The sequence below is a fragment of the Emydura macquarii genome, unplaced genomic scaffold, assembly GCF_026122565.2.
Source record: "Emydura macquarii macquarii isolate MOO-44397 ecotype Brisbane River unplaced genomic scaffold, CSIRO-AGI_Emac_v2 contig_2676, whole genome shotgun sequence".
NCBI classification, from domain to species: Eukaryota; Metazoa; Chordata; order Testudines; family Chelidae; genus Emydura; species Emydura macquarii.
The window spans coordinates 22,287,611-22,309,207 of NW_027132813.1; the positions used below are offsets into that span (position 1 = coordinate 22,287,611).

Below are 21,597 nucleotides of genomic sequence, written 5' to 3' on the forward strand. Positions count from 1 at the left end.
TTCTATGGAGCATTTTCTGTGAGACTCTCCAAGAAAAGGTAGGTTTTGAGAAAGTTGATTAAAGGAAACGTTATTTTTGTTCATCACTTTGGCCATGAGAAGCTGAAGAGTCTTCCTTGTCCCTTTGAAAATTATTTTTGTAAAAATGAAACTAGGAGTCATGCTCAAGTACAGAAGAACCTTGCTAACGAACATTAATTACTGGGAGATTTATTGTCAATTACTGTGTTTTGCAAATTATTTACTGAAGAGGGATGTCAGCAAAAGCAAGTATGATGCATCACAAAAGCACTTTGTTCATTTATCTTGCCAGCATATTTATTAATACTCCTAAATGTACTAGTAAATGTAAAGTAGCATATTTTATAAAAATAACAATGTTACATTAATATAAAACCTCAATATACAGCACACCTTTGTTAAATCTTTCACTGAGAGATTGTGGGAGACTGCCAGTTTTTAATGCAAATTTATAAAGTACATGGATTAGTGAAGTGCATTGTAGGCTTTGATCCTGCAAAGATTTATGCACATACTTAACTTTACTTTCATTGGGACTATTGATAGTGTATAAAGTTAAAACACATACATTTATTGAGGTTCTGTTTTGTTAATCCCAAGAGTTATGAGATAATGTGTCAAAACTCAACAAATATCCGAAATGTTATTAAACAAATTATGTTAGACTGGATCATAGAAATAATCTAGATACGCACTTAGCATTGAATATGATTGAAGCACCTGCTTTTTACAAGCCTCTAGGGTTAGGAGAATTGTGCACTGACAAAACAACATTCTACAAATACTGCTTTTGCAATAATTAAAAATCTTTCTGCCTTTTGTTACAGATTATGTTTATTTTGAAAACTCCTCGAGCAATCCATATCTGATCAGGCGAATAGAAGAACTTAACAAGGTACATGAATATGTAAAATTCCTATATACTACTTGATAAGACCTGATGTACCTCCCAGATGAATGCAAATGTGTAATTCTTCTTAAAACGTAAAGAGTATTTTCCCAGCTCTTGTATGATTTCCATAAACATGATTTCTGAATGCTGTGATGATTTGGAGATTTGCCTGTTCTTTATACACAAATATTACTTGGTGAAATATCATTGTGTGATCTCTTATAATTCTGCACTTCGTAGAAAAATAGCCAGTACGTTATTGTGATCAGGGGGGTTCTGCTTTTTAAATATCCAAAACCAAAGCAACCTTCCTTAAGTCTGTGGGCCTGGATGCTCAGGAGGTTAGTAATGGCATGAATTATTTTACCCTTCTAATGATCTAGTCCAGGATGGTAGTGAACATAAGCTGTTACCATTTAATGTCTGTTCATTGGCATATGAGAAATGAGTTGGGAATGGATACATGTCCAGATAATCAAAACTGCAACCTTGCTGAAGTTATTTGCACCCTTTGTTGGCATAGAGACTCAATTCTCTACCTTCCTTCTTAGACAAAGTTTTCCCAGTAATTGAAATGATTCCAATAATGTTCTAAATGGCAGGATTGAGGCTGTTCCATGTGGCAGTATGAAAGCATGTTGTGAGGTCTCATATTTTAAAGAGAATATGTAAACAGTAAAGAGCACACCAGTAATTTTTAATATACATAGGGAACTATTGCACTGGATTTTAACTCTTATTCCCATAGCATGAAAACATGAAGTATGGATTATGGGTTCATAATTTTGAATAGTGTAAATTCTTCATGTATGATGATAGTCTCACAAAAATTATTGGTGTGTCTTTTACAAGATTATTTCTCCATATGAGCATTTTTGACCATGAAAGAGATTTGACTTGACTAATTTATTTTATTTTCTAGACTGCAAATGGCAATGTGGAAGCAAAAGTCGTGTGCTTTTACAGACGACGAGACATTTCCAACAGCCTTATAATGCTTGCAGATAAACATGCTAGTAAGTTGATTGTATGTTGTTTTAAATTTTTTTAATATTAATTGCACATATTCAGCAGTTATAAAACTACAGTTATTATATTGGCCATAGGAGTGTTTGTTTTCATTTTAGGTGTGAATTAATGTGCTTTTTGCCAGACACCTATCCTGCAGGCTGCTCCACCTGGGTAGACCTCTGAACCTATGCAGAGCAACTTGCAGAATAAAGGGCTTTGCAGGCTGTTGTTAGTTAACTAACTGTTCATGATGCAAGAAGTCAAAATGGAAACATTTGCAAGCTATACCTGATCAAACATCTGCATTATTGTATGTATTAGAATGGTGGTATTCTTCATGAGTTTCAAGGTACTAAGGAAAATTATCTTAAACTGATTTAAAATTTTCATTCAAATAATCTGTTTTTTGGTTTTGGTCCAGAAAATATATTTGTATTTTCTTTTTTACATTAAAAATACAGATTTGGGGGTCAGATTTATTCCAGATATAACTCTATTGAAGCTAAGGAACTTTCATAAGAGATTCATTAGATTCTTGTGCCATGGCCAAATTATTTTTGTGGATAAGGCAAAAATATAAATGTATAGCTGGCATAACTGGTTAGTGATATGTTGACTAGAGTAAGTGTGTGGCAGACGACTGTGAAAACTGCATGGACATGAGACATTTACTTATCTGTAGAATGGCATTTACACATGCAATTGGGATAAGTGTAGGTCTCTAGCTAGTAAAATATTAATGAGTGTTCATCTTACTGTTCTTTCAGAACAACAAAATAATGGTGGTAGAAATGAGAGGTGCCTTTGAATGCACTGCTGCTGTTTCTTGTAGCTAGCATTTACTGATCTTTCAATATCATCCTTTGCCCTAATTTATTGCTACCAAAGTGTAATTTTTAAGAAAGAGAAAAATCAGAAGAAAATAATTTTACATTGGGGAACTGTCTGAGAAAATGGTTATTTGTAAAACTTTACATTACCCCTTGTAAGTATGCTATGGGTGGAATTTTCAAAATTGCCTAAGTGAATTAGGAAGATGAGCAGGATTTGTCTCCTGGGTTTTTCTGCTATAGCTAAGTTGAGGTGCTATGTTAATCATAAATCCTAATTTATAGGCTTGGATATGACATTTGAAATTACATTGTATTGCAAAATGTGATATATCACCTCTTAGAGTAAGCACAAATAGCTTAAATTAGTAATTTAAAATATTTCTAATTGTATCCTAGTAAAACAATTCAAGCTCTTTACAGCACTGTTCCCTGAATATCAAAATGTTTCACTTCAGTCAAAAATGTCAAGACAAAACCTTTTTGTTTCCAAATTGAAAATTTTTGGGACTTTGTGTTCCACCAAAATTTTTTATTTTTCAACCTTTCCTCCTGGTTTGAGAAAAATGAAAGTCGAAATATAGGAATTTCCCAGGGTACAGAAATTACGATTTTCGCTAAGTTGTGTTCATGGGCTTCTTTACTCTTTTTTGTTGGTACAATCCTGTAAACATAAGATCTGGTTGAAATTTTTCAAGTGAAATTTTTTTGTCTACGGGTAGACTTTTTTAAAGGTGGGGGAGATAAATCACTGACTTTTAAAAGTTTTTTGGGTTTTGTGATTTTTTTTTTTTTAACTTTTTATCAACAATTTTTATGGGAATTGTTGTTAACATTTTTCTTCTACTGAAAGAAACAGTTTTCGATAAACAGAAAGTTCCGGTAAATTTTGATCAAAACAAAACATTTAAAATTTTGAAAAAGTGGGTCCATTTTGAACACCACAAAATGGAAACAATTTCAGAATTTTTGTGACATTAAAAAACAAAACACCCCCACCCTCCCCAGGTCTAAGCCACATCAGTGGAAAAGAATCTTTATATTTAAAAAAAATAATTATTTAAAGAAAAATCAGGATACACATGCTATTTAAAATGTGCTTTATCAGATAACTGACATTTTTGCAATTTAGGAAAAAAAATTAAGTTGACAGTGTTCCCTAAAGTCTGAAACACCAGAAAATGTTCTCAAGGAGGGGTGGGGGGAATTGAATTTCCTGTTCTGTTTTTTTTCCCCTTCTGTTTCTATTGGAGGTGAATTAACATGGTATTTTTATTTGTCCACCAGAATCATGGATGATGTCAGTTTAGCTTTTGGAAGTTTATTATCTAACTACATGTGCAGAGCTAGAGGGGAAAGCCCTCAAAGCTATTACAGGGATTGCTGTAGAAATTACTGGTTTTTCCCTTAATTTCTGGTATTTTGAAAACAACACACAGAACATTTAGTTAGAGTAAATCTACCCCACAGTAGCCTGCCATGTGCTAACTATCCTTATGGATCCTGTGTTTCAAAGTGGGGTAAATCAAAGCATACTAAATAGCTGATAGTGCATGTCAGCAGGGTCTACGGAAAAGTTAATGTGCAACAGGCTAGTTAGCATGGGGTAGATACATACCCCAGGTTGCTGCGAACTAAATGTTTGAGTAGAAAATCCCTCAGACTAGGTCACTTTTGAGTCAGAACTGCTTTACAAAGTACCTTTTAAAGTTGTACTGTCAGAGTTGACTTGTTAAGATTCAATTGATGTTAAAAATACTTCATTTTTGTGCCCTAATCTATCACCAATTCAGAACGAGGGTTGCAACACAGATAAAATTCCAGCTTCTATGCTGGGCAACCTTCCAGAAATGAAGTTTGTGAGCTCATTTTTTTTTGCGGAAGCATTCTTATCACACTATTCTGTCGTTCTATTGGACTGATAGCGTTATAAGCAGGCATGGTTTAGAGAGCAAGATTCTTCTAAATGTCAGTTGTTCAGAGAGCATGATCCACATATATTTCAATATGCCATTGCAAGAAAGGCACAAACACTGTCCATCTGCAATGCCTGTTTGACATTAATAAAAAGGACATGCGTGCCCATGCACCATAACAAAGTGCCTAGGTCAAGACCAAAATTTTTAAAAAAGGGTGCTTAAAATCAGACTCCTGAGACAGTTAAGTGGGCCTGAAGTAAAATTACCTGATTTTTCAAAACTGGTGGGCATCCAACGCCTCTTAATGAGTGCAGTGATCAGTGAAATTTTCACTGTGCCCAGTTTAGTCCTTTTCAGTTTTCAGCAGAGTTAAGGTAGGGTCCCTGAAGAACTGGAGAAAGAGCGAGCTAATAAAACAAGCAGGGAGACAGAAAACAGAAGCGAATGAGCAACGAACAAAGAGGAAGGGGAGTGGCAGAAACACAAGCAGAGCTCACTAGAGAGGGAGAAGCGCACAAAGGGGGGGGGGGGGGGAGTAATTAACAATGGGAGAGAAAAGCACGTCCCCCATATTAGCAGATTGGTATTGTGGGTTGAAAGAGAAATTACTATTGACCATTATCTAGGAGAAAACAGGTGCTTAAAATTTAGCAGACCTGTGGGACCACCCAAGAATGATATGAAAGTTGTGGGCTGAAGCCCTGATGCGAAGGGATGGAGATACACTGGATTTACACCAGGATTATGCTCTTGGGTTGAAGCCTAGTAAAATGGTCTAAATAGGCTTAGTGGGTGTCTGATCAAACATTGCCATTCTCTTCAGTCCCTTACCTTTTAACCTTATTTCTCTCCCAATGAGCTGCTGTTGCTGTACTGTAACTGTGCATGCGCTGCTGTTGTAACACCTCAAACAGCTCTTGTCTTGTTGACCAGCTGGTAAGGCTATTCAAAAGTTCCATAATCCAGAGGCCCTTGCCTTCCACTTTGCTGAGTTTGTCATCAACCTGATGTGCTCAGCCTCTGAATGAATGTCCAAAATTGTTCTGAAACTTAAGTGTTTTTTTTAATGTGGTGATGGGCCAAATACTATATGTAGTTTTTGTTGTTAACACTTGAATTATTTGAATTTTGATACTTTGTGTTTGATTATGCCTTTAGTTGGTGCTCTAGGATTTAGGTACCCAGCCCCTTTGAAAATTAAACTAAGGCATAATAGTTTTGGTAAATAGAGAGATCAACAATGGGACAGAGAAGGCTTTATAAAAGACAAAAGCTTTATTCAGTCTCCACTTTCTTTGTCTTTTAGTGCCACGTACATTTTTTTATTGAGTTGGCCTGTTATCTTTATTCTTTCAGATTTTATCTTCTTTTTGCTGACTTTTTTCAAATGATGCCCTTTACCAGATGTAAGCTTTTAACAGCTCTTGATCATTCAAGTTTCATGTGCTGCTATCATGGATATTGGTGTGTAAAAAACATTGTTTTGAGCAATGTTGAGAAGAGGGAATTCTGGGAACAAAAGGAGAAATTACTGTCTAGTGTTTAGCATTGGGAGTGTGGGTTCTCTACCCAGCTCTGACTCTGACTTACCCTGTGATCACAGGCAAATCATGTAATCTCTCTGTGCCTCAGTTTCTCCATCTTTAGAATAACAATACTTACTAAGTTTAAATGAGTGTTATGAAGAGTAATTATCATTTGAAAAGTGCTTTGAGATCCATTAAGGAAAGGTGTATATACTAGATGTGTGAGGTGAGATAACTAGGGTTATTTCAATAACAGCTAACTTTTAATAACAGCTCTGCTTTTGAATTCTCAGAGTAAACCAAAAACTTTTAATAACAGCTCTGTTTTTGAATTCTCAGAGTAAACCAAAAGCTGTGTGGTGTACTAATATGCTTCTCCTTCACTTTACAGTGTGCTTTTACACTTAGCATCTCTTACCTTTATTTAAGGATGTTTTTTCTTTTTTGAGAAATACTGAGCTTATTTTGAATATTATCATTGTACATTAGACCACATGATAGTTGCCAAAAGTCCCAGGTACCTATAACAGAACTGTAGCTGATAATAGCTATTTCAAACATGCAGTATTCTGGAGCAGCAATAGCTGGTGGCACAGAAGCTCACCAGCAAAGAGGTTAACTGGATAAGTATTGTTTATTTTAAAGAAAATACTTAATTATAAGACAAACTGTGTGTTGATTCTCCCTGTAGCTACACAAGGGTGAAGATGGTTTCCTTTCATACTTATCACCAAACTCTTGAGTAGTTCCTTACTACTGCTAAAGTTTCTTAACGTCAATTTATGGAGGGAAAAGAGAATATTTTTGGAGGGAAAAGAGAATACTGCACCTCAAAATTTCGAGGAACATGACTTGGAAAGTTGAGTGTATAATTTTCCAAGAGTATATGAAAGAAAAATAAATCAGAGAAAGAATCAGGTTTGTATATTCAGACTGTGTTTAAAAAACCAAAACTACCCCTCCCCAAAACAACCCTCCCAACAAGCCTTGCCTCTTAAACCCAAACAGAAAAGGATGCAGAACACATTGCATACAGGACTTTAACCTAGCACCCCTAAGTACCGTAATCTTTTCTTTGTTTCCAGTTCAATATTTTTAGCCCGTTCTGTCACAATTTGACTCAGCACAATTCAAAATATGAATAATCCATGAAAGGAAATAGGTTTTTAAAAAAATTATTATTATTCCCTTCGTCTGGCTAGATAATACAGTCAAAGATTTGATTGGAGGTTTTCATCAGTATATAATTTCTTAGAGATATATGTAATCCCTAAAACAGTGTGGTATTAGGAGGGATCATAATATCTTGTCTTTGTCTCTTTAATTAAAATCCTAATGATTTTTTCTTTTTTAGAAAATTCATAATTTTAAATGGAGGGACTCTTTACTGTTTAATTTAAAGCATGTAACAATATCTTTGAACCAGCTGCTTTTCATGAAGCCTAAAAGTTGCTTCCTTTGTCCAGTTAGCTCCCCTGACGATACCCTCTATTATTGTCTCAATAGCTAATAGTTTAGTTATAGAGGCCCTTCTGACTGATTGAAAATGTAAAAGGGAAATATCCATTCTTGCATGACCTATGATCCATTTTAGCCATCTTGTTAATCTTAGATATATCAAACCAGAAGGTGGGAATGAACAAAATAATTCATAGTTGATTTTTTTTTCTTTTTAAACCCGGAGAACAGTTGTATTGCTGCATTCTCAATACAATCTGCAGGGGCTTATCAGGGATAAAATATGACGGTTAATGCCATTTTATTCATAGTAGAAATAGAAAATGACACACCAACTTCTAAGAAATGATGCCCGGAGACATTCAGCACTTTCAGTTCAGATATTCTTTCATAGGAAATAAAGCCTCATAGGGTTGCCAATTAAGCAGACTGTTTTTTGAGTGAAATATTATAATCTCCTTTCAAAAACCAAAACCTTACATATCTTATTGAGATTCTAATGGGCAAAAAACCCAACAGCATAAAGAGTAGGATAATGCAACCAATTCACCCCTTTTATTGTGACATCAAAGTAGCTTATGCAATTATATTGGTCATCATATTGTCTTCCATCAGTGTGCTGTAGCTGTTGCAACTTCACCAGTAGAGCAGGATCTTCTTCTTTCCGAGAATCAAGAAAACATAAATCCATTGATTGTTATCCTGTGAGTGTATACCATCCCTGTTGGCGTAAGAGTGGCAGGATGGTGGGTGGATCAGAAAGCCCTAGAGCTCCACAATAAGATGGTACAAGTTAACGATAGAGTTAGGAAGCAGTTGGAGCCTGTTAACCTTCCAGGACCGTTTATAAGGAATAGGAAGGCAGAGGTTGTTGGGAGTGGTTGAGCAGTCCTGTGTGTTTGGACCATGACAGATGTTTGCTTTTGATCAAAGAGATGCCATAAACCTGATTTCAAGCCTACCATAGGTGTAAGGCTGTATTTTGCTTGCAGCTTGGCTGTATTTTAATTTTTTTGATTATTTTATTATTATTGTTCTGCTTTGCGGATAAAAGAGCAAAGGGCTGTGTTTGTGCCCTGGCAGCCCTGCCCTCTTTTGTTTGAGAAATGGGAAGGGCTATGGCTGCAGGCAAACTAGCAGAGAACTTACTGTCTTGTACATTGGCTTTGAAAAGGCAGGAGAAGGAAGTCTTGGGAAACCAGGAAAGTTTGGGAGAATTAAACCCAATGGCTGAGACTGGGATTCTAGGAAGTAGGGAGGACTGTAGACCTTGTCTCTCCTCATGCTCTTCCATGTGCAAATCCCATATGGGCTCTATCAGAACTATATGGGATTTGTACTACATCCATATGGAAAGTCTCATCAGTACTAGGAACATTGCGTATTCAGAGCTGCTTTATATGTTTTCCTGCTTTTATATGTTCTGGAGCCCCTGATGTGGTTTACTGTTCCTATGGGACACCAGTTACTAGGCAGGGTGAAAACTGGAAGGATCCTATAGTGTCTAAGAAGATTATTTGACCAGGGGCAGAGAAAGGGTTCTGTGCCAATTCCAAATTGGTGTTGCTAGCACTGATGAGCAATGGCTCTTAATAGTCAGTAGGGAAAAGTATAGCCTTTTTTTTCTTTTCTGGAGCTGAGGAACACATCTGTATTTTGCTTTCATCTAGAGCAGTGTTTCTCAACCTTTTTGATACCAGGGACCGGCTTGCTGCCTTCCTGAACTGTGTAAGGGAGATCTCAGAGATCGGCGCTGGTCCAAGGACCAGTCATTGAGAAATGCTGAGCTAAAGAATGGCTTCAGCCATCATGTGTGGGAGAGTGAAGCATAACATCTAATTTTCCAAACCTTCTGGAAAAGAGAGCCTTGTCCAAAATCCTGGCCTTTGTGTGACAAAGTGGGATTTTTTTGTAATATTTTTATGAATCCTGTTTGTGCCTAAGTTTCCCCTAGGTGCTGCATTGTTACCCAGTGGTTAGAAGGGGATGGCTTTCAGGGCAGGCTGGGACACATAGGTGTGGGTGTCGCCTAGCTGTCTGGGCCTTAGTCTCCATATCACTGAAGACAATGGCAAATCCATTCACCAGGACATTGAGACTGAGCAACCGATGACCCAGGGGGATATGGACTTCCCCGTCTCTCCTTAGGGAAGCTGAACAACGGTCCTCAGCTCAAGATCAAAGGACTGGAAAGGTATGAGGTGGGGGTTAAGAGCTGGCTGCTCGAACGTGTGGTCAGATTGGGGGAGACAGACAGAGCTTGAATCAAAGGGTTCACTACAGTGTGGCTGGGCTTTGGGCTAACCAGAATGGACAATGCTTTAACCTTCAGTTCTCTATACCACCCTACGGACTTCCTTTGTTGCATTCCAGTTAACGAATAAACCCGACTGTTTTGACAACGGTGTGTGAGTGTCACTGCAAATGCTGGGTGAGGTTCATTATGTTGTGCAAAATTAAGCACTCGGGACTTTTTCAAGGGGAAAAGGCAGTATGCTGCATTTATTGACAGAAACTAAAATAATAACTAACTTAAACCTACACATACACACACACACACACACACACACACACGCGCCCAAACATACCAGAAAGCGTTCTATAGTTATATATAGCTACCAGTCCTGGTTGTGGCTTGAGATCGTAGCTAGGGTCCGTTGCTGGAGTTCGTTGCTCGTGGCAGCTACCTGGCCAGGGAAGCTGGGCACGAGGAGAGCAGGGTCCTTGTCGGGCGCGCACCGACGCTCTTCTTTAGATGATGTGTAGAACGCTGTTTTTCCCCCAAAGCCTTGAAATCTCACCCAGTCTTTTATAGGTTTTTCAGTTCTGCTGTGTCACGTCGCTTCTCTGTGACCCTTGATTGCTGGTACAATAGCAGACGTGACTTTCAGCTTGTTCTTTGATGTCTTGATTAAGTTTGATTAAGTTTTTCTGGGGTGGATCCTTCTTTGCTTTTTGGGGCTATGTTTACACTCTTCAGCCTAGGATGGACTTCACACTTCATCAGGACAACTTCATCAAGACAAGCTGGCAGTTTGGGTCTGACTCACACACACATACACCCTCCATTCATACCTTGTTCAGATAACTATCTTATTCATCTAAAGGTTTAGAAAGGGTTTGACACAAGATGGAGTACATAGGGTCAAAATGGGGTTTTTACACAAGATGGAGTACATAGGTCAAAATGGGGTTTTACATTCACAAGATGGAGTATGACTGAGAGAAGTTCAAATGTTACATGATTTCAATAATAACCATATAGAGGTTGATACAAATAAGGGTATGAATTAAAGCTATGAATTAAGCTACAGAGTTACAATTATAATTTTATTCCTACACATTAATCCCAGAAGAGCGCACAAGTCTTTGTCAGGAGTCTGTCTCTGCTGGACTTGCTGAACGGAGCTCATGGTGTGAAGCAGGAGTGCTGAAGCCCAGAGGTCCAGTCTAAGGAGACAGTGAAGCCATGTGGCTTACCCTGGAGGAAGAGTGAGACCCCTGGGGGTCTGGCCCCATGAAGGGGTTCCTCCTAGAAACTGTTCTAAAGCTGAGGCTGAAGCCCTGATTCTGTGGTTCTGTGACATCTTGCAGCAAAGAGGAAGCTTATGCCAAGGCTCCCAGTTATCCTCTCTAAATGTGCTTTTAGTGATCATAGAAATGGTGTGTTTTGCCATTTTCATGGAGGAATGATGTACTGCTGTATTTGTTCCTCAGGGATTAGAGCAATAAAGAAACAGCAATAAGGAGCTTCTGCTCTTGACATAGTATCAATGTCTTCCTTTGTGAATGATATTGTATAATTAGTAGTTCACTGTAGAGTGTGTGTGTTTGTGTGTGTCTCATTAACCAGATTACTGTCAGCTCTAAGTACTTTGTGGAATTATTACCTGCCATGGACATACAGTAAATTTATTTGGTGGAGAATTTCTTATTGATATGTTATTGTGAATGTTAATGTTTTTCTTTTAAATGGTGTAAATTGTGTCTAATCTACATGTCATATCTTCTAAGGGACCTCAGCTCTATTTTCAGATTTGCATGCATAAAATTTTGTACCTGGGCTTTTGTGGACTAATTTTTAGGTGTCTAGGATTTCACACATAGAAAAATAGTAGCTGTATGCAGTGCATTTGTGCAATTTTGTTTGTATACCTACATCTGAATGTTTGCTTGTGCAGAATCCTATCTGCCCTATATTGAACACACACAAATTAGATGTGTTGTTTTAGACACACAGATTTGGAGATTGCTTCTTTACTATGCCAAAAATCTTATAATATTTAAACACAGTACCACCAAAATGGATACTTTTAAAAAACAAACAATTTGGTTGGTTTCCTGTCTTTCAGGCTGGCTGATGTATTAAGGAAATGTTGCAGAAAATTAATTTCTTTAGTTCACTTTTGTCAGATGAATGATCTTAGAAGTTAGTAGAAAGTTTGCTAAAGTTCAGCTGCTTCCTTTATAACTTAAATTTCCAATCAAGCAAGCAGGGGTCAAATTGAGAAACAAAATGTGGTGGTACTCTTTTGAGCTCTGCCCTTGTAAGGTGTCAGAGTGAGAGGCCACTCGCAGTAGATTGTGCAGATATAGTATATTGACGTGCAGCTCTCTGAGTTTCGGTGTGATGGGGTTTCAGTATGCCCATAGGTTCTGCTAGGTTCCTTGGACTTGGCTCCTTGATTAGAAAATCTATGTTGGGCATCTCACAAATGCCACCACCTTTTATCCTCGGAAGCAGACATCACTTGCAGCGAATTGTGTAGATCAGATCTTCTCTCTCATTTCTTACATGGTCACTGAAATAACGTGAAGATCAGTATTGGTCACTAGGATGAATGTGGCAGTTCACAGCTGTCAGAGCTATTGTTCCAGGCTCTCTGCAGACTAAGAAAGGGTATGTCTGCTCAGCAAAAGCTGCGCATAGGCTAGCGTACTCTAGCTAGCTGAATCCAGCTGGCGCTGGAAACAGTAGCAGTGAAGACTACACAATGCGGGATTCAGAGTGGGCTAGCCAGCAGCATGTATATCCAGGGTCCAGGCTGGGATTTGGGCTTGTAGAACCCGTCTCTGCATTGGTTACTTTTGGTTTTCATTTTTGAGGTTTACTTCAACCATAACAGCTAGAGATTGACTTAAAGCTGAATTTCTGGAGAACAAAATAACAGCTTCAAAGAGTGCTGGTAGTCCGAACCCCACCACACAGCAGCTGAGCCTGAACCCTGCTGGCAAATGACTCTGCATGGGGGTATCCTTACCCCATACAGAGCATTTGCCAGACTGTGGCCTGAATCATTATATCATGTATGTACAGATGTGTGCTTTTATTGTCTATACTTGAGGTTAAGCATTTAGCAAGAAATGGCAAAACTAAATTGGAGACTTCACCTCTTGTGACATAGTAAGATGGTGATTTGCATTTTCTGCTGTTAGGACTTGTCTGCATGAAGGATTTTTGTACTAGTGTAATAACACTGAGGTAGCTCCACCTAGAGCAACCTCCTAAGGCAGTTGTGATGCCCTGGTGTAAAGCAGGGCTTGCACTATTTGAACGAGTGAAGAAATTTCTAATGTTGACAAGAAGCCTTTTGTTGCAAAATACTATACTATATTAGGATAAGAACTTCGTTGTAAGAGCAGCTGTAGATTTATTTTGTCTGCAATAACTTTCAACGGATGGTTAGGTCAGTATACCTTTGCAACTGTTCTCTTTCTTTCTTTTTAAGAGCTGGTATCTACAAAGTCAGTGTTCGATACTTATTCTGAATTTATTTCACTGCAATAGTGCAAATGTTTTAATGTGCTGATTATAAATTAATTTGGGACTGAATTCTGTTGATTTTGAAGTCATTACCTAATACCTGTAACATAAATTTATAAAGCTCTTAATGCAAGTAGAAAACATGAAACAAAACATGTTATTTTCTTTTAGAGTGGGGTAGGGGTGAGAGAGAATCTCTCTTGAAAGTCTGTAATAGATAGTTAATGGTTATCTTATGATTGGGTGACCACAGGCTGTAACCAAAACTTTATTTCTTCTGATCTGATATGCTCACTTCTGGCTTTATTTATTCTGAATACAATTAACATTAAACTTTGTTATAATCTCATTCATCCTTTCATGAAAAGTGACATTGTATCATTTTGAAATTACTATAATGTATTTCAGAATGATGGTTTCTATTGACACCTTCCTGTCAGCTTCCTCATGCTGAATGCCAGAACACATGCATGATCCTCTATGACTAAAGAAAAATCAAAGAGCAGTAAGGAAATGGTATAACATGGCTGTTTTCTCTGGTATGATGTCACCATCAGCATTCTAAGCTGGTAAAGCCCCAATCCATTCAATTGAATAAAGGGGTCAGGACTTATATAAAACACTATACTAGTAAATGGCATTTATAAACGAGGGTCACAGACAGTAACAAAATTTTATGGTATTTTCATGGATTTTTTATTAACTTCCAGCATATACTAAAACAAACAAAGAAATAAAAAACAAACAAAACATCTCCTCCACCCCCAAAAAGGATAAACTTTTCCAGATTTGTTCAGGCTCCTTATTTCAAGGGAAACAGTCCTCTTGAAAGCTAGTTAAATACATGAATAAATTCAGAAAGATTAAGTAGTTTCAGTTACTACGCCTGCTCCTTAATACTTCTGCCAAGATTTTTAATTCTGAAATCATATTTTTACATTTCAAAAAAATACTTTCCCCAATAGCAAGTGAATTAAAGCTAATTTTTAAGAAGATCCAATCATGAAGTGTTCAGTGGCATGGGGAATTTCTCTTTGAAGAATGGAAAGTAGAGAAATCAGGTAAATTTTACAAAGTGACATTTTTTAATGATAAAAGTCCACGGACAGTTAGACTGCATGTGCTGTGGGAGTTTGCCATTTCTGAGACTGCCTCTGAAATCTTATTGCTTTTAATTTGGTACGCTTGCATGAAAAATAGATGGCCTGTTTCTTTAAGACTGTACTTTAGAAAAGCTCATACTGAAGAAATGTGTATGTTACTAGAAAATATTACATGCAAAACAAAATCATAAGCGTAGCATCAAACTTCTAAAATACTAATTGATTTCTTTTCAACGATGTTTCACGTTTTGTTTTAAAAAGCAAACCTACAGTAGATCCATGACTATATATAAGTATAAAAGTCAGATTAGTACAATGAGAACGTAATGTTTTCCATTGACAGCTGAATTAATAGTTTAAAAGGTTTTAATGATTTTTAGTGATTTGCATTCATGAGACTAATCTTTTCAGAGTATATATACACATGTATAACTCTCACTAATGCTAATAGGATTGATGTACATGCACTGAGGAAAGAATACACTCCAGAGATTAATTCTGTAAATAATCTCAAGAATGGGAAAATTTATCTTTTAAGTTCCACACAGCCACAATAATAATATGAAAAAAGTTCCTGAAAACACATGGAAGATATGAAAGTAAAACATATTGACTGGATTTTTTGGCTTGAACTACAGTTATACAAATACACCTTAATGTAGACAGAAAATTGATGGGTGATTATTAAGGTCTGCTGTTGTGAAATAAAATAACTATATAGTCACTGTATGAATGTTCAAATACCACATAATTTAATGGAGAATCAATATGTTACAATAATGATAGTCTATCTTGTTCAGGATGAAGAGAAAGCTACTTTGCTTTCCTTATCAGTGGAACAGGTTAAAAACTTCAGCAAAGTTTCAGGATTTACGTAAAGAATGCTGATGAGTTTTCTGATGAGTGTGAGGATCCTTCTACCTCTTATATAGAAGGCACCTGTGGCATTTTTTGTTCCAAATTTCCTGTCTAAGCATATCTTCTGTTTCTTGGAGTACACTTTTGTGAGTGTGGCATAGGGTGCTAAATGAGAGAAGAGTTTTGTGGTGTTAATTCCTGACATTGCTCAGTTGCTTTGTGGTTTTCTCAAAACATATGAAGCAATATTAATCTAAATCTGCTTCTTAATGAACTTTTTTCTCTCTCCCCTTCCTGGTTTTCAGTTTCTAAAAGAAAAGCTTCTTTAGGATGTTGATAACAAGTATAAGCTCATTTGGATAATATGGTTGTCATTTTCAGACCATAGAGATGGTGCTTTGCTGAGACTTATCTGAATTTGTTCAAGAAACGAACAAACAACCCCCCAAAACTTTCAGCCAGGCTTTGCATTTTTATGTGCTCAGCAGATACATCTTCTCATCTCCTCTGGCGCCACCCCTAGAAAATATCCTCTACTTGAAGGGACTGGAGCTTTGTTGACATTAGAGAAGATAAATCAACCATGTTCAGAAACTAAAATAATGGATCATATGCTATTCTGAGGGCAAAAAAATGTTTGTACAACATGTCCTTTTCTCTTTTTGCCAACAGATGGATTTTTGAAAGGCTGTTTTTTTGCCTATAGATGATGTGAGTGGTTAGAAAAGCAATTTAGGATTGCCTAAATTTCTCTGTTGTGATCATTATCACACAGTGAATGGAGATGTCAATGTAGAATCAATATGGAGTCTGTTGTCAGTTTTTTTAGTACTCGTCAGTGTAGGATGCGTGCATGTGTCCCCGTGTAGGTGCTGTCCCAGCTCTGCGCAGGTAATCGAGACAGCACTCATGATCGAATGAATCGACATGACCACAAATTAGCTGGCACTCGAGCCAGCTTTATTGCAGTTTAAGCACAATGAGAAGCTACCGGTACACTTCAAATATGAGTGCTCCGTTACAATGGACTCGGCACAACTTGACGGCAGGACTTTCTGTGATCCCCTAGGCCGGATAACATCGTTTCCTCTGACCCCTCATCTATACACTGTTATAGATAATTTCGTTCTGCCCCCCTTGACGTAGGTAGTTGCCACCCTCTTGACAGAGTCTAATACCACCCTTTACCGTAAATTGGATGATTTGGGCAAAACAACTCTATTTGTCACCTAATTAGACATTTCTATCCATCAAAGTGTCATTTCAGGGAGTCAGGTTGCCCTTGTTATCTCTTTGGTGTCAGGATGTCTTGGTACCTGCTGCATCTGCTGTGTATTTTTAGCAATATTTTGATATTAATAATATTTTGGAAATACCTATGTTTGCAGTATCAGCGTTTTCTCCATGCCAGTTTCAGTCAGGTCGTAAGTTCACAGGCTAACTCCTGTTAACTTGGCTTTTTCCATTTAGGCCTTATACCTTAGCCTGTTCTGCTAGGTTGCAGTCCTTAAGCTCTCACTTTACTACAGAGTCTGTGGAGTCAGACTGAAAAATTGAGGTTTAGGTGCTCTCAGTTCTTTAAACTCTGTGTACTTGAATTTTTACATGTAAATTTATCAAGAATTTGGAACTATGAAACCTGTGCACTAAACTGTAAAGAAATAAAAAAAGCAGTACATTTTCTCTGCCCTAGAACGGCCTTTTGTGGATGCCTATCGTAATAGGAAAGACTATTTTTTAGCAAGCTTTTATGTCTAGGTAGAGCTGGGTGGAAAATATTAGTTATCACATGCTTCTTTTTTGCCAGTTCCACTTTCTGGTATTTTACAGTGGTTTTTTGTTTTACTAATTTTAGAAGTACAAAAATTAATTTTCACTACTGGAAATAGCTTATAGCTAGTGGAAAAATATGCAAGACCTCAATTTAAAAAGAAAGTTGGAGAAGAGCAGTGTGATGCCTCCTGGAGAATTTTTTATATGTGTGTATTTTCTTTGGGTACAAATCTCTTGTAGTTAAATCTCTGGCAGGATAAACATTTTTTTTTTTTTTAGAATTTATAATTTTTTCTGTGGTTTACCCAAACAATGGGGTCCTGGTCCAGCACCACACTAATACAAATAGTAATTTAAGGAAGGGCTCAACAAATTTGCTTTGTAGCTAGGAGCCAGCCCAAATATAAAGGAGCCAGACAACGTGGGCCCAACAGCGGTGTGCAGTGGTTGCTCTCCCCTCTGAGCCCCACCCCTTCCCCCTACCTCCTCCCACAACGTGGGCCCGGTGGCGGGGTGCCCTGGCTGGAGCACGGCAGCTGCAGCGCTCCCCCCTCCTGGCCCTGCCACATGGATGCAGTGGTGCCCTGGCCGGAGTGTGTCAGCCGCTCCACCCGGGACCCAGTCCTTCACTGGGAGAAATACTAGGCGCCAGAATTAAATTCTTAGGCACCATGGTGACCTGGCAACCGGGGTTTGTCGAATCCTGATTTAAGGTCTGATCCTGCAAATGCTTTTGCACATGCTTAACTTTATGCACATGAGTAGTCCTCTTGAAGTCAAGTTCACACATGTAAAGTTAAGCACATGCATGTATATTTGCAGGATCTGGGCCTCATTAAGTATCAAATTAAAGATAGATTGATACTAATAGAGCAGCTGTGTCATCTAGTGATTAGAATGTGAAGCTGAAAGGCCACAGATTCCCACAGAAATATCTACATATTATACTGCCCTGTGAGCTCTAAACCAATCCTCTGATTAAAGACTGGGCACCTTAGAGATAATAAAAACTCACACAGGACCCTACTCTCATCCATCATCTGACTGTCGGTGGGATACACCACTTTTCCCTGTTCACCTTTCCTAAATTGATCAGACACACTACACTCCAGATACAAGCTGCAGATCAATCTTTTCTGTATCTTTCTAGAACATACTGGTTACAGTCCTATTCACAACTATAAAATGGAAACCTCTGGTATCTGGTGTGGCAAGAGGTTGGGTGCAGGTTATATCACTTTGCAACAATATACTGTATTGCTGTACTTTGAATATATCAACAAACACTTAATTTATTTTGTGTGGCAGCTAGCAGTATTCTCTTATCAGAAAGAAGAGGTAAATGGACATAATTTTTGTATTTTTGGGATCTTAATTGTGTAATCCAAACAGTCTTAACATTTTTTAAAAACTAGAATGTTCTAATTTCCTGATTTAAAAATTTCTGTTTTATCATTTAATCCGAGTTCCTGACTTTAAAGCTCTTTTAATAACTATTGTACAATATTTGAGTAGTGTTGTTTTAAATTAAAACGTATGTTAGTTACATCCTGCTCCAAATATGGTGTGCCTTTTGTAGACATGTAACAAGACATTTCCTTTCCAGAGAGTTTAAAATCTGAATAGATAACACACAAACAAAAGGAAAGGAGAGGAAGTAGAAAGAGATCTCTGATCAAAAGTTGCAACATATCAATTCAGATCCTTGTTTCCCACCTTTGACCCACTAATGTATGCTCAGCATTGTTTCCACGTTTCCATTAGACCTTTATTTACTCAATCAACAGACTTTGTACTGCCATAAAAATATTTTCCAATGATGAAAAATGGAAAAATCTAGTATATGTACCACTGTATCAGTAACTAATGTACAGGACTACTCAGAATATATTATTTTTTCTTTAGTGGAAATAAATGCATCACGGTAATTTTTTTTCCAGAAGTATTCATTTTTATTTGAAACCCCTTTTCCTCCTTCCTGCTCCCACCCCCCTCCCCGTTTTCAAAATGAGGATAATTTTTCATCAAATATTTTTGATACAGTGTTAGGATAAACATGAGATAAAGTCAACTATAATTGACATCTTAACTGACACTTAGATAATTTTGTAGCATGAAAACAGATCATTTAAAAAAAATCCATATATTACTTGTGAATCAGTATGGTTTACTGATTTGTAATGATTATTAAAGGTAGCTTGAAGTTTCTGAAGCTTCTTTAAAAAACAAAGTTCAAAGATGTGATATAGAGGAGTAAGTCATCATTTAAACAAAAATAACTGCAAGTTATTTTTAACTGTAACTGTATTGTGTGTTCAGTTTGTGAAGGGTATATTTAAGTCTGCAATATCTAAAACAATTCTATAGTATAAATGTGCTTTAAATTGTACTTTAGATTTTTAGTACTGCCTGGTAGTAGTATGTACATAACCCACACATGTGACCTAAACTGGCATAAGCAGGTAGGGTTAGGTTGTGGAGCTCTTACTCATGTGAGTAAATGCTCACCAATGTGAGTTGTGTCATTGGTTTTGAATAATTTAGTCCTTTAGAATTGGTTAAGCAGCTTAACTATACTGCAAGAGGTTAAATATCACAACCAATTCAGTTCAATACAGCACCTGGCAACAAACCTTGTATACTCTAGGCAAACTGACCAGCTGTCTACCTGAAAGAGCTTCTAATGGACAGTGTGAACAAAATTGTTCATATATTTATATTTAAAATGTCCTTCTTTGTATTTGTTTTGACAGTAAGCAAACACTTCAAAAGGAAAAAAAATGTCAGTGCGCTGTAGTTATTTGCCTATAGCATCCTAGCTGCAAATGCAAACTTGATGTCTTTGCTGCCGCCCTTCTTAAACTGAAAAGAAACCCATGCACAGTTGTGTCTTTTCTTTGATCTTAGTGGTTAACTCGTTATTTTTTAGTCACACACAGTACTTTCATATTCCTTCGGTCTGGTCTAGACATGCACATGTTTAGTTAAACTGTTGCAACTTTGTGTGTAGACCCTGGTGTTTGTTTAAACCTTGCTTTGTAAACCAACACAAGCCAGATGCAAGCTAAACTGTTATAAACCAGATTTAAACCACTATGTGTCCTCTAAGGGATTTGTGCTGGTTTAACTAAATTGGGTTTTAAACATTTTAAGTTGAATGGGTGCAATTTCTAAATAGAGACAAGCCCTCAGTCAGTTCTTTTAAAATTAATGCTAAAAGTAAGCAGTTTTCTATAGTGTCAGTTTAAAGTCACTGTGCTTTTTAAGCAGAAAAAAGGAAAGAGAACTGCTCAAAATATAAATACAGAATAATAAAAGTAATGTAGAATATAATTACTGCATAGTGCTTTCCAGATTGTTAACAAAGGGCATCATACTCTGACAGTATGAGTCCCACAAAAGGAAACAGGAGAGGAAAACTAGCAAAGAATCAATTACATTTTTTATATGTAGTCTGTTTTATTTTCTCTTGGCAGGGTGTGTAAGTAAAAAAAGAGAGAGTAGAGATTAACATTCCCTCTCAATTACTATAACCTGTTGTATTGATACAGATGGCTGTTATCATGAGCCTTTTACCTCAGAGTGAGGGGGATGAGTAATTTTCCTAAACTGTCACAGCAAAAGAACCATTAGATCTCTGTAGTGCTCAAGATGCAAGATATTTACAATTTATCAGAAAGTTCAGGTATAACACATGAAGCTAGAATCTAAAACTAGAGTTATAAAAGCACATTTTTCTCTCTGGTTCTGCTTTCCAGTTTTTGTTTGTTTGTTTGTTTGTTTTCTTTTCTGCTCTTTCTGGAGCAGAAAAATACTATAAGCTCAAATTTAGTTAACAGTCCAAAGGATTGCCTCATATTCCTCATCTCAGATTGTGACCTTGAGACCTGGTGCTCAGGATTCTTTTCTGTGTTCTTCGCTGTTTACGAACTGTAAATCAGATGTGTTTTCTTTAATTGTTGAATAATTAGGACTTGGTATGTGACAGTCACTTCAGTATTTTTTCATTAAAAAGTTTATTTAATGGGAATTGTTGCTTTTTTTCCCTCCCTGTGTGCTGCAACTGAGTTTGTGAGCTGGTGCTGGAAAAGGAAATAAACTTTCTATTTCCTCTCCTACTGTGTCCAGCCTTTGAAGTGCTTCTTGCAGTTCCTGAGGGTTAGCTTCCTTCCACTCCACTCCACAAGATAGTTTTGTTATTTGGACAGTAAGCTCTACTTCATGTAAACTAGACAGGCAAAATTCTGTGAGAGGAGCGATGAGGAAGAGGCCATCTCCTAAAGCTAGAGGAAGTTCATCACCACGCTTTTTTTCTGATAGATCAAAGATTTTGATGTTTTCTGCAGAAACATGATCTTCAAATATAGTTGCATTCAAACATAACTATTTTTCTTTTGTTGCACCAGTAAGCAGATGGGGCAAATATTCTACACTGTTTTCCC

General features: G+C 37.2%; 1 protein-coding gene across 1 annotated transcript in view; it reads left to right on the forward strand.

The window, feature by feature from the left end:
- Window positions 1-21,597, forward strand: part of MTA3 (metastasis associated 1 family member 3) — a 208,757-nt gene that overhangs the window by 2,771 nt on the left and 184,389 nt on the right. Inside the window, exons 2-3 of the mRNA XM_067565049.1 lie at window positions 849-916; window positions 1,836-1,929. Coding sequence (XP_067421150.1) covers window positions 849-916; window positions 1,836-1,929 — 162 coding nt within the window. The remainder of the gene's footprint in view (window positions 1-848; window positions 917-1,835; window positions 1,930-21,597) is intronic.